The sequence below is a fragment of the Hyperolius riggenbachi genome, chromosome 4 (assembly GCF_040937935.1).
Source record: "Hyperolius riggenbachi isolate aHypRig1 chromosome 4, aHypRig1.pri, whole genome shotgun sequence".
In the NCBI taxonomy this organism is placed as follows: domain Eukaryota; kingdom Metazoa; phylum Chordata; class Amphibia; order Anura; family Hyperoliidae; genus Hyperolius; species Hyperolius riggenbachi.
In genome coordinates, this window is record NC_090649.1 from 468,663,619 (window position 1) to 468,677,657 (window position 14,039).

Below are 14,039 nucleotides of genomic sequence, written 5' to 3' on the forward strand. Positions count from 1 at the left end.
ACCATTTTCTTCTTATAACGATTCCTTCCAGTTCTGACAAGAAATATATCAAGTTGATTTCAGTTACAGTGCTGCCCATAATTATTCATACCCCTGGCAAATGTTGACTTAAAGCTACTTTTATTCAACCAGCAAGTAATTTTTCAAAGGGAAATGCCATAGGTGTCTCCCAAAAGGTAGTGAAACGATGTACAAAAGGCATTTTTGTGGCAATAAACATTTATCAGCTTTTATTTACATTTGTGCAAAAAGTATCCAGTCCAAAATTATTCATACCCTTCTGATTAATCAATAGAAAAGCCTTTATTGGCCATTACGGCAATCAAACGCTTCCTATAATTGCAGACCAGCTTTTTGCATGTCTCCACAGGTATTTATGCCCATTTATCTTTAGCAATGAGCTCCAAATCTTTTAGGTAGGAGGGTCTTCTTGCCATCATCCTAATTTTTAGCTCCCTCCACAGATTCTCATTCTCAATTGGATTCAAGTCAGGACTCTGGCTGGGCCACTCCAAAATGTAAATGCTGTTGCCTGCTAATCATTTCTCCACCACTTTTGCCGTGTGTTTTGGGTCATTGTCATGCTGAGATGTCCACTGGTACCCAAGACCAAGTTTCTCTGTAGACTGCCTGATGTTGTCACCTAGAATCCTCATGTATTGTTCTTTTTTCATGGTTACTGTGATTAGGTTCTCTGGTCCATTGGCTGAAAAACACATCCAAAGCATTAGGTTCCCACCAACATGTTTGACAGTGGGGATGGTGTTCTTTGGGTTGAAGGCCTTTCTTGAAGGAAACATCACTGTGACCAACATCTGATCATAATACAGAAGACCAGAAGTCTTCTTCTTTGTCCAGCAAAGCAAGCTTTTGTGTGCCTTATCTGGAGAAGTGGTGTCCTCCTTGTTCTGCATCAGTGGAACCCAGCAGTGTGCAGTGTCCGTTGGATTGTCTGCCTTGAGACATTGCCACCAGCAGAGCCCAGATTCATCAGGATGGCCTTGGTGGTTATCCTTGGATTTTTTCACCTCTCTCACTATCCTCCTGGCCAGCACAGGTGTCACTTTTGGCTTCCGACCACATCCTCTGAAATTTTTCACAGTGCGGAACATCTTGTATTTTTTAATGATACTTTGCACTTAGCCACTGGAACTTGAAAACATTTAAAAATGTCCTTGTAGCCCTTTCCTGACTTGTGAGCAACCACGATGCGCAGTCGCAGGTCCTCACTGAGCTACTTTGTCTTAGCCACGACTGTCCATAAACCAACTGCAGATAGTTGCTGTTTTTCACCTGTTGAGTTGATTAAAACAGCTGTTCCCAATTAATCAGGGTAATTAGGATGCTTTAGAACAGCTTGGACTATTTGGAATGGTATAAAACCTTGGATTTTCCCACAAACTGTGACAGTTTGTGTAGGGTATGAAAAATTGTGGACACAACACTATTTGCTCAAATGTTAATAAAAGCTGATAATTTTTTTTTTTTCACGACAAAAATTTGCCAGGGGTATGAATAATTATGGGCAGCGCTGTATATATCAGGTGCTGTCAGTTATAACTGAAAGGACAACTGATGAGCAAGGTAATGTCCATGTTTCCCAATGGCTCAGGTGGGCGATATTACAGTTTAACAGTGTGCTGACCAGGAAGCTGTTATGGGGTAATGGCCATTTTAAAAAATGGAGGACAGAGAATTCCATTGATCACAGTGGAGGAATGGGACGCAGGAGAGGAGAAAGAGATTGACAAATGGACTACACTGGAGGTAAGAATGTCCTGTGTATGGTTATTTTGACTTTTAATATTCAGTTCAGGTTTGCTTTAACGATTACCTTGGACGACCCAGGTCTGCTGGCCCTGACCTTGCTCTGCCCTCACACTTCCCTCAGGGAATCATCCTCACTGCGCTTCTGACACCTTGTCAACAATTTCAGGTGTCCCAGACCAGTACTAGAGGTGTCGGGGTAACCCTTGTGTTTGTGTCCAGTCTATGCCTATAAGAACTATGTGCCGGGCGGAAAATCCCACGTCAAAGAATGGCATTACCCAGAATCCTTTCTGACACATCAACATTCGGCAGTTTTTGCCCATCAGCCTCACCTCAACACCTGAAACTAAATAAGAAATCTTACTTGTCATTCCGGGCAGCAAAGCAGCGTCGGAAAGAGGCAAATTACAGCTAAATGGCGCAGATTAATTAATTACAGCTAATTACAATTTTTATCATGTTGACATGCATAATTATTTTAAGGATAAGTTTAATCGCTGTGGACGTCCCCTTTAGTCTCAGATTAACTGGTTAATGCTGACACTGTTCCCACGCCTGATAGAACGAAGCTAAGTGTGAAAAAAGTGACAGGTGCTCGAATTGCCCACCTGTTTGTATAACTTTTATGCACTCTGACAGTGAGGTCTCTCAAGGCACCCTGGTCTCAACTCCGCCCATTATTAAAAAAAACAAACGGATTTGCATTAAAGGGGATGTGTTAAAGGACAAATATCAATAAAAACAACTTTTTTTTCTTAAATACTGTATATTAGGGCACACGTTACTACTTGTACTAGCGAACCCTTTATTTGTTTACACAGCTCTCCCTGTCTGCTTTAAAGTGTACCCAGGGCCGAGGCAGAGGCGAGAGAGGCTCCAGCCTCAGGGCGCAGTGTAGGAGGGGGGAACACAACTCACTCAGATATCATTCCCCTATTGTGATTGAAGCAGAGAGAAATAAGAAAAGGGAATACATGGCAGTGACTGCAAGTAAGGTAACTAGAGAAGATTAAGGTGTTGTGGGGGCCCTGGGGCCCCTCTTAGTCTAATAGCAAACAGTATGTGATGCCTGGGGTGGGAGGCATGAAGGGGCGCACTTTGGTGTCTCAGCCTTGGGTGCTGGAGGACCTTGTCCTGACTCTGCATGCACTGATCTCCCGCGCATGCACAGAAGGCCATGACTGACGCAAATGACCTGTTACCGGGGCTGATCGCAGCTGAACGGCACACCGCGGGAGGTCAGCGAGGAACTCACACGTGCTTATGCTGCTGGAAGATGCCCTGGGTAAGTATTGATTCTTTACATTTGTTCAGCTCTGATTTACTTTAACCTCCCTGGAGGTAAGCCCGACACAGTGTCAGGCTAGCCGCCACAGGGGACCGCATGGCCCCGGGAGGATTTTTTTAAACAAAATCTGTTCTATATTGTTAAGTTAGCACTTGGCTAGCTAACCATGCCCCTCAAGTGCCTCCACTCTCCCCCCGATCCCCTCGATCACTGCCGATCAGCTCCAGGCTTCGCTATGGGAAGGATCAGGCCTGCGCATTACGTCGATGACGTCATGTCCAATCGTCGACATAGCGACAGTGAAGCTCATTGCTGAAGCTGCGGCTCTCGCTGGATCGCGGACGGGTGAGTGTTGCCGGTGGCGATCGGGGGGGGGGCTTGGGTGTCGAAGAGGTGCTGATGGGGCATTCGCCGCAAATAGTTAGCTAGCCTAGTGCTAGCTAACTAATACAAAACATTTTTTATAAAAAAGAAACCCTCCCGCGGACGCAGCCATTGCATCTGCGTACCGCCAGGGAGGTTAAAGAGGAACTTTAGCCAAGAACTGAACTTCATCCCAATCAGTAGCTGATACCCCCTTTCCCACAAGATATCTTTACCTTTTCTCGAATCGACCATCAGGGGGCTCTGTATAGTTGATATTGTGGTGAAACCCCTCCCACAGTGTGACATCAGGACCATGGTGTTGACAATTTGCTGTCTGTGATCCTCATTGCATTGTGGGAAATAACAGCTTTTTCCAACTGCCAATCAAGCAGTATCTCCCTCTGTGCATAGAACGATCAGAAAGGAACATTCCACACAGATCACCTGGCAGGACTAAAGAGGTCACCACCTCTGATACATTTCAGAATGTAAATCAGGGAGAGGAAATGTTTTACAATGGCCAAACACTGACAAAATAATCTATAAATGAATATTGTAAACAATAAGCAATGTTATTCATGGGGCTTGATTCATCAAGCCATGCTGCTAAAGCAGCGCGGCTTAATGATCCGTAGTGCGCCCTATGCACACCTTACATAGCAGTGCTCGCTGCCATGTAAGGCGTGAGCTTTCCTTAGTTACACACATTGCAGTGCGCAAAGCAATGTGCGTAACATTTACTGCGGGCGGCCCTGCTTCTGTGAAGTATTACTATGTAAATTAATACAGTAGCGGCCGCGAGTGAAGTATTGAGGTAGCGCGCACTGCTATGTAAGGTGTGCATTGTGCGCATTACGGCTCATTAAGCTGCGCTGCTTTAGCAGCCCATAATGTTATTTTCACTACAATCTCCTCACACAGCTCACTAAGGGCTGGTTCACATGGGCGATTGTGGGTCGTCTTTCGCCGTATGTGGCGTTTATCAGCTTAAGTGCTGCCAGTTCAAGTGAACGGAAGCGCTTGCTCCATACTCTTACCATCGTTTGTGCAAACGCCGCATTCTGATCCCGATTCTTGCCAACGTTTCAGCCGACCCTGTAAGCAACATGCAGCTTCCAGGCTCGCCTTACCGCCAGTCCGCCACCTCTCTGTGTTCCCTTGTATTGCCACTGGAGGCTCCGCCACATGTATGACATGAAGGGGGTCATCTCAAATACGCTCCCATTAACCCCTTGAGGACTACAGTATTAAACCCCCCTAGAGACCAGGTCAATTTTCGCTAAATTGGCCACTACAGCTTTAAGGCCTTGCTGCAGGGCCGCACAACTCAGCACACAAGTGATTTCCCCCCCCCCCCCCTTTTCTCCCCGCCAACAGAGCTCTCGGAGACTGAAGGCAGGGTGGAGCTCCACCTCCTAAGCAGAAGATGCGTGCGCACCCTGCACACGATCTCCTGCAGTAGCCGGCCCCAGGGCTTGATGCCAATTGGCGTTAGGCGGTCCTGGAGCTGCCGCCATTAGGTGGTTAAAGGAGCATTCTGCATGTGCACGGTTCATTCTTTTGAGTGCGCGCATGTGCAGAACGCTCCTAGCAGGAGTGCGATCGAGACAGACGTACGGACGGAGTTGTGCATCCTCTGGAAGGAAGTCAAGGGACTTTGCGGTCTACAGAAGCGCCAGATAAGTAAAAGACTACAGATTTAACCTCAGTTCAGGTTCCCTTTAAAAATGTAGTCATGTTGGCTAAAACAGCTGCAGGACATACACCAGACGTCCTCATGTTGTTCAGACTGCAAGAGGGTGGTGCAGAGATAGAACTGATGAAAACAAACCTGTGAGATCTATTGATCAAAAATGTTGATACTTAACTCGGTACAGAAGAGGCTTCCCACGTCCTCTTCCCGATCAGAGTTCCTGCCTTGGGACCCTCAGAAGTTTGTGGCCATGGTCCCGTATGCGAAGGAGCAATTGCGCCCGCACTCCATCAACAAGCCTTTGTCGGCCTTCTTAGGGGTGTCCCAGTGCTGGAACGGTGAGGTGGATAAGTACCCATTTGGGGACTTTCTTTTCCCTTCAGGTACACTTCAAGAAGATCACAGCCTGCAGCACTGACTGCACTAGGTTGTCAGAAAGTTTTAGGGTAGGTGCACACAGAACATAACATGAAAGGCTGCGTTTTATGTCATGTGCATATTTTTTTTTTTTTGTCTGCGTCTTTGCTGCGTTGGAGTTAGCAGTTTTTTTTTACCTCAGATGCGTTTTCAAGCGTTTTGCATGCGTTTTAATGCGTTTGCGGTTCGTATATACAAAACGCATATGCGTTTTTCATGCGTTTTACAATTGCATTTTATGCAAATTAATAGGAAGCGTAAATACATCACAAAACAATTTTTTTTAACAAAAACGCATAGAAAAACACATACCATTGCGTTTCCATTGACTTTCATTAAGTGCGTTTTTGATGCGTTTTTGCATACCATGCAACAAAACTAGCGTTTTTGAAAACGCACGCATAGAAAACGCAGTGTTTTCCGCAGCGCTAGCGTCTCTGCTAACTGTGGGCCTAACCTTAGTCATACCTCCCAACTTTTTGAGATAAGAAAGAGGGACACTTAGGGCCATTTCACACTGGCGCGGTGCGGCAAATTGCCGCACTGCTACCGCAGCCTAATGACACCCTGTGGGGAAGTTCATACGTGGTCATGTCACTGGGAAGTGGCCGCGGTCATAGGTGGGGTCAAATGTACATGAACATAGCAGTAGTGTAACTTAAAAATATTAAATAGTCAGTATTTCATAAATAAGCCCCTCCCCTGGCTTCTGTCTTGTCTTTGGCTGGCTGGCCTGTGTGCTGTACTCTGGTGGTTATGCTGAGCTGGCGTGCTCCGTGTCTGCGGGTAGCATGCGCCTGTCTGGTCGCCGCCGATCTGAGGTCTGAGTGCAGAGGCAGCAGGTACTGGAAGCCGGCACACTGGGGGAAGGGCAGGGCAGTTTCTAGACTAAATTGCACCCACGAGGGTGTATAATTTGCCCCCAGGTGTAAGTTTCCCCTCCAGTATAGGTAGCCAGGCATAGTTGCCTTCACTACAGGGTAGCCCATATAGTTGCCACCAGTGTAGGTTAGATAGGTAGGTACCTCCAGTGTAGGTTAGGTTGATGGGTGCCTCCAGTATAGACTAGATAGCTAGGTTCCCCCTGTATAGGTTAGATAAACAGGTGCCTCCAGTGTATGTTAGATAGATAGGTGGCTTCACTGTAGGTTAGATAGATAGGTGGCCCCAGTGTAGGTTAGATAGATAGAAGGCCCCACTGTAGGATAGATAGATAGATAGATAGATAGATAGATAGATAGATAGATAGATAGATAGATAGATAGATAGATAGATAGATAGATAGCCCCACTGTAGGTTAGATAGACAGACAGATAGACAGATAGATAGATAGATAGATAGATAGATAGATAGATAGATAGATAGATAGATAGATAGATAGATAGATAGATAGATAGATGGCCCCACTGTAGGTTAGATAGATAGATGGCCCCACTGTAGGTTAGATAGATAGATGGCCCCACTGTAGGTTAGATAGATAGATAGATGGCCCCACTGTAGGTTAGATAGATAGATGGCCCCACTGTAGGTTAGATAGATACTGTAGATGGCCCCACTGTAAGTTAGATAGATAGATGGCCCCACTGTAGGTTAGATAGATAGATGGCCCCACTGTAAGTTAGATAGATAGATGGCCCCACTGTAGGTTAGATAGATACTGTAGATGGCCCCACTGTAAGTTAGATAGATAGATGGCCCCACTGTAGGTTAGATAGATAGATAGATAGATAGATAGATAGATAGATAGATAGATAGATAGATAGATAGATAGATGGCCCCACTGTAGGTTAGATAGATAGATGGCCCCACTGTAGGTTAGATAGATAGATGGCCCCACTGTAGGTTAGATAGATACTGTAGATGGCCCCACTGTAAGTTAGATAGATAGATGGCCCCACTGTAGGTTAGATAGATAGATGGCCCCACTGTAAGTTAGATAGATAGATGGCCCCACTGTAGGTTAGATAGATACTGTAGATGGCCCCACTGTAAGTTAGATAGATAGATGGCCCCACTGTAGGTTAGATAGATAGATAGATAGATAGATAGATAGATAGATAGATGGCCCCATTGTAGGATAGATAGATAGATAGATAGATAGATAGATAGATAGATAGATAGATAGATAGATAGATAGATAGATAGATAGATAGATAGATAGATAGATAGATAGATAGACAGACCCACTGTAAGTTAGATAGATAGGTAGATGGCCCCACTGTAGGTTAGATAGATACTGTAGATGGCCCCACTGTAAGTTAGATAGATAGATGGCCCCACTGTAAGTTAGATAGATAGATGGCCCCACTGTAGGTTAGATAGATACTGTAGATGGCCCCACTGTAAGTTAGATAGATAGATGGCCCCACTGTAGGTTAGATAGATAGATAGATAGATAGATAGATAGATAGATAGATAGATAGATAGATGGCCCCACTGTAGGTTAGATAGATAGATGGCCCCACTGTAGGTTAGATAGATAGATGGCCCCACTGTAGGTTAGATAGATACTGTAGATGGCCCCACTGTAAGTTAGATAGATAGATGGCCCCACTGTAGGTTAGATAGATAGATGGCCCCACTGTAAGTTAGATAGATAGATGGCCCCACTGTAGGTTAGATAGATACTGTAGATGGCCCCACTGTAAGTTAGATAGATAGATGGCCCCACTGTAGGTTAGATAGATAGATAGATAGATAGATAGATAGATAGATAGATAGATAGATAGATAGATAGATGGCCCCATTGTAGGATAGATAGATAGATAGATAGATAGATAGATAGATAGATAGATAGATAGATAGATAGATAGATAGATAGATAGATAGACAGACCCACTGTAAGTTAGATAGATAGGTAGATGGCCCCACTGTAGGTTAGATAGATACTGTAGATGGCCCCACTGTAAGTTAGATAGATAGATGGCCCCACTGTAAGTTAGATAGATAGATGGCACCACTGTAGGTTAGATAGATAGGTGGCCCCACTGTAGGTTAGATAGGTTAGGTAGGTGGCCCCAGCATAGGATAGATGGCGCCAGGCTCCAGTGTGAAGGTCGGAATCACCACTTCCTCCGATTCCCACGCCAAACAGCCTCCAGCTTCATCTTCCTACTTCCTCTCCCGGCGTCTCCTGTGATGACATGTGGTTACGTCATCACAGGAGGAGGAGGCGCTGTAACCAGGCGCCGGGAGAGGTAGTAGCCCCTTAGTGACACGACGCCTCAGTACCCGGCAGCTTGCGTGTCATTGCTGACACGCAAGCTGAGCCGGACTGCCGGAGAGGAGATGAGCGAGCCAGTGAGGCCCCCATAAAGTGAGGCCCCAAGCGGCCACTTTGCTCGCTTTCATACTGGCGGCGCGACTGGAGAGGGAGATACTGCTTGCTTGGCAGTTGGAAAAAGCCGTTATTTCCCACAATGCAATGAGGTTTACAGACAGCAAACTGTCAACACCATGGTCATGACATCACACTGTGGGAGGGGTTTCACCACAATATCAGCTATACAGACGCCCCTGATGATCTTTTCGAGAAAAGGCAAAGATTTCTGGTGGGAAAGGGGGTATCAGCTACTGATTGGGATGAAGTTCAACTCTGGGTTACAGTTCCGCTTTAAGATCCTTCATTTTTATCATAAAACTTAAAATCGTTTTAAAGGTGCAGCTTTGTGTTATAGGCAGTCCCGGTATTGACTGCCATTCTCCTACTTAAGCCCTGATTTACAGCAAGTCCTCTAATTTCTTCCCTGCAGATGTAAACACAGATTAATTCTCACCGGCCACTGGATGGGGATAGAGCTTATGAAATAAAATCTTTTTCCATTACGGAGCGCGGCGAGATTAATGAGACTATTTAACTGCCTTTGCTGGATCTCCGGGCACGATAGCCTTTCCTGATGACATCATCGCGGCATTCAGAATATTGTGATATATGAATGACTCTGCCCGGGTTTAACGCTGAAGCTGTGCAGAAAGAATTGGCAGAATTTCAAGTACCTTTGCACATAAAAAAAAAAAAGTATTTATATATATAAATATACATAAGTATTATGCGGGAAGTCGTGCCAACCAATCAGCTTATATTATGACATCCGTGATCGGAACTAATGGCTATAACAATTTTTAGGAAGACTGCAAGGATGCCATGGCGACAGGGTGAGGAAACGAAAATAGCCGGCGGAACGGGATTGGCTGATCGGCTGCATGTTATACATTCATGCTTTTGACGGAGGCACGGCCCGGTGCCAAAAACAGCGCTGAAGTCATTTTAGGACACGCAGCGGACGATGCGGCCAAAATTCAACACCATCTTACTACGGCGCCATAGGTTTAAATGCAGCATTTCTATAGTCGGTTATAGACTTATAATAATCTGATGCTTAAACTAGACCACGGGTGGGTACATTTTTCTTGGATCGGGCTGCATTCCTTTAGCAGCTTGAGTGTCTTTCTCCCTCCCTTCAAAAAAAGAGCGTTAACTCAATAAAACCCCAATAAAACCCCAATAAAAACTAGAATCTGTAGGGAAAACACCAGGGATGCTATGGAGCAGTGACCCCAGTAAGTGGCGCCCATGGCACATGCCATATCTGCACCCCTCTTGATACGTCCCTGGTCACGCGACACCGCCATTGCCACTGGAGAGTGCGATTGTGTAATTTTTTAAAGGATGGTGGGAGGGAGGAGGGGAACTGCCAGGCCGGCTTCATAGCAGCAGTGGGCTGTAGTTTGCTCAGCCCTGAACTAGACCGTGATCCAACAGTGAGGTTGATTATCAACATAGACAGAAAGTGGAGCAAAAGTGAAGCTGATGGCAAGAGCAATTATTCAGAATCCTTATTCCTAGGGCCAGGGCAAGGCGAGAGAAGCTCCGGCCTCAGGGCTCTGAGTAGGAGGGGGCGCATTCAGCTCAGCTATCATTCACCTATTCTGGTGAAGGAGAAATGAACTCGCTGCAGCCACCTATTGCGAGCCAAAGGGAGCGAGAGAACATAGGGACTCAAACAGGCAGCAGAAGAAAGGAGGTCCTTCTACACCAATGGCTGGGCGAAAAAAGTCTCCGTTTATTAGTCACATCAGTGGATACACAAAAATAAAAAGCTCATACGTATCGGAGCTCAACGCTCCTTAATCATAGCTTACATGATGTTACATTGTACTGGTTTAAATAGTCTAGTGCCAGCCCCTACAAAGAGGGTGTGGCCACTAACCTTAAAGCAACAAGCACATATATAAATCTAAAATGGCCGAGCCAATATACAAAGTCATGTCTATTAAAACCAAAATACAAAAACAATGCCAGGTTACGCTTGTACACAAAGCATATATCGAAGTCACAAACATCTTATGGATAATGTATATGATAGTAACAGCTGAAGAATTGTGTTAAATCAAAAAGATAAAAACCTGATTGGGAGTCATATTATAGTGTAATAGAGAACCATTCGCTGGAATCAGATTCCAGTATCATAGGTTAAACTAATGTCCAGTCTTGAGTTTAAGCCCGCAGGCATATGTGTGCCCAGCCTCCAAAAGGACTCTCTTTTTCGCAAAAACCTATGTGTCGGGGCGACTCTTATAGACCGTATAATTCTTTCCACTCCCTGGAAAACGAAGCCACTCATGTCTCCCTGATGTACACTTAAAAAGTGTTTGGAAACACTGGAAACATGGGAGACACAGGCTTTATTCCTGAGACACCTAGAGGGCCCATTGTAGTGTTCAGAGATGCGTTTTCGTAGGAGGCGTGTAGTACAACCTACATATTGGAGTCTGCATATGGCACAAGTAATGAGATATACCACATTACTAGAATTGCAATTAATATACTGTTTAATCTCAAATTTCTCATTTTTAGAAGTGGATATTATCTCACGGGTTGGGCCATGGACACAAAAATATCTGCAGGTATTATACCTTTGTATAGAGCCTTTGTAGGTTAGCCATGTTGGGACCTGTCTATCTGAGCTGAAGAAAAGACTGGGGGAGAGTTGAGACCCCAACATAGGGGCTCGGCGTCTAGAAAACCTGCTGCCTTCTTCCAGAATTTTACGAAGTTTAGGATCTGAGTGCAGAACGGGCAGATATTTTTTAACAATACTGACAATTTTGTTGTATTCTAAGCTATAGGGAGTCGTAAAAGTCAACCCCCTATAGTGTCCCGGTCTGCGGCCAGTATCCTTGTAAAACAACTCGATTTTTGCACATCACTTGTTCTCTAGCTCTTTTAATGTTAGAGTTGTCATAGCCCCGGTCCTGGAGTCTCCTCTCCACCAAGTCCAGCTCTCGTTCCATGTCATGTGGGGTCTGACTGTCTGAGCAGTTTCTGGCTACTCTTAGCAATTCTCCATAAGGAATCGCCCTCAGAGTACCTCACCTATTCTGTTTGAAGCAGAAAGAAATAAAGAAAAGGGGATACATTTCAGTGACTGCAAGCCAGAGAACTAGAGATTAAGGTGTTGGAGGCCCTGGGGCACCTCTTAGTCTAATAGCAATTAGTGTGTGACGGCTGGGGTTGGAAGGGATTGAGTGGTGCACTGTGGTGTCTCAGCCTTGGGTGCTGGAGGACCTTATCCCGCCTCTGCTTGTTCCATTTACCAATTGAGACATGTCTGATTGCTCTGGGTAACTGCATCAATTTTACTGTAATTTTATTTACCTGTCTTTATAAATAACCCTCATCATGTTTGTATTGGTGAACAGCAATCGATCAGAATGGATTTTTTTAGCCAATCGTTTCCCATGGCTGGAGGTGTCCTGTTGCCCTTTGCCCCTTTCACCTCTTTAGTATTAAACGTATACGCTACGCCAAGCCAGCAGTGGTGAAGCTACACTAGAGCATGCTGGGGAATTCATTCAGAATGTTCCTGTGGAACACCAAATTTCAATGAAATCGGAATTTGGCTGTTAAGATCAACCCTAAGGGGCTGAGCCCACTAACGCAGTTGTGTGCAGTTGTGTCTGCTTTTCAGCAACACATCAATGTTACAGATGCTGAAAAGCGGACAGAAGTGGACACAACTACGTTAGGGGGCTCAGGCCCTAAACATAATTTATTTTAACCAGATAGTTTCCTTACCTGCCAGAAGTGTGACGTAGTATCTTCCACAGCACTGATAATTGGGCTGAGCGACGTGTATCTGCCCCGCACAGCAGGTCCAGGAAGAGTTGGCGCCATGGGCAACATAATCAGCTTCACAGCACTGATGCCCGTCTCTTCTATCGTGCAAGACTCCACTGCAACACACCTGTGATAAACCAACAGGCACAAGATCACTAACAGGGAATCTGGACTAACTGTCTCAGCCACAAAGTGCCTTTCAGCTGCAATGTAATACCGCTGAACTGCAGCATTTGTTACCCCCGCAAGTGTGACATGCAACGGGGTTACCCAGCAGCAGCAAAAAAATGCAACGTGTCATATCGTAGCATGGCCACGGCGGCACTCAGATGTGACTCAGCATGGCTGCCGCCACCCCTCCGTTCATACCAAGCCCCCCTGTTTGAAAAATGCCTAAAGCTTACCAATTAGCTCAATTTGCCAGGGACCAGAGTATTCAGAGCCCTCTGCCTGTTACTGACCCATATGTCATTTAGGTTAGGTTCACACTACGCTGGATTGGCAATGTGAATGCTGGTCACAGTGGATCTGCCCCCTAGTATTAGGTAGCTACCAATATAGATAGCCCCCCAGTATATTGGGTAGCATCCTCCAGTATAGGGTGCAGTTATAGTAAGGGAATAGCCACCTAGTTGTGTGGCAGTACTATTAAGGAGCAGTTCTTTAGGGTGTGACTATACTGGAGTAACAGTATTTCAGGGTGTGGCTGTCCTCGTGGTGCAGTATTTGGGGATGTGACTACACTAGAGGAGCAGTATTTTTGGGTGTGGCTAATCTTGTGGAGCAGTACTTTAAGGTAGGACTTTAATGGAGGAGCAGTACTTTGATGTGTGGCTATACTGAAGGGGCAGTACATGGAGGTGTGGTTATACTGGATGAGTAGTGCTTGGAGGTGTGGCGAAACTGGAGGAGCAGTAATTTGAGGTGTGGCTATACTGGAGGAGCAGTACTTGTAAGTGTGGCTATATTGGAGGCACAGTAATTGGAGGCGTGGCTATATTGGAGGCGCAGTAATTGGAGGCGTGGCTATACTGGTTGAGTAGTACTTGAAAGCATAGCTATACTAGAGGAGCAGTATTTGAGGGTTCTTTCACACCAGAGCCCTTTACTGCATTGTAACGCAAAGGCAATTCTTTGCATTAACCAAGGTAAAATGAAAGTCCATAGACTTTCATTGTACTTTTCACACCCGACGCTGCGGTTCGGTGCATTGCGGTTCAACGCACCCGGGAGCGTCGATCCATTTTCCGTCGGGTTCAATTAATAGCTACCGCCGCTGATTGCGTCGCACCGCAGTTTCCCGATGACATGCCGCAGAGCATATAACGTGTGCAGGAAACGGCTCCTGCACGCGTTGTCTGGTGTGAAAGAGGCCTGAAGGCTTG

At 45.6% G+C, this 14,039-nt stretch overlaps 1 protein-coding gene across 7 annotated transcripts in view; it reads right to left on the bottom strand.

Moving 5' to 3' along the window:
• The window catches only part of USH2A (usherin), a 1,078,291-nt gene that overhangs the window by 290,279 nt on the left and 773,973 nt on the right, over positions 1–14,039 (bottom strand). For 6 of the 7 annotated variants that reach the window (XM_068232882.1, XM_068232881.1, XM_068232884.1 and 3 more), the window contains one exon: positions 12,613–12,781. The exons of the other annotated variant lie outside the window; for it this stretch is intronic. In XM_068232882.1, the coding sequence (XP_068088983.1) occupies positions 12,613–12,781 (169 nt within the window). The remainder of the gene's footprint in view (positions 1–12,612; positions 12,782–14,039) is intronic. 7 annotated transcript variants of the gene reach the window in all.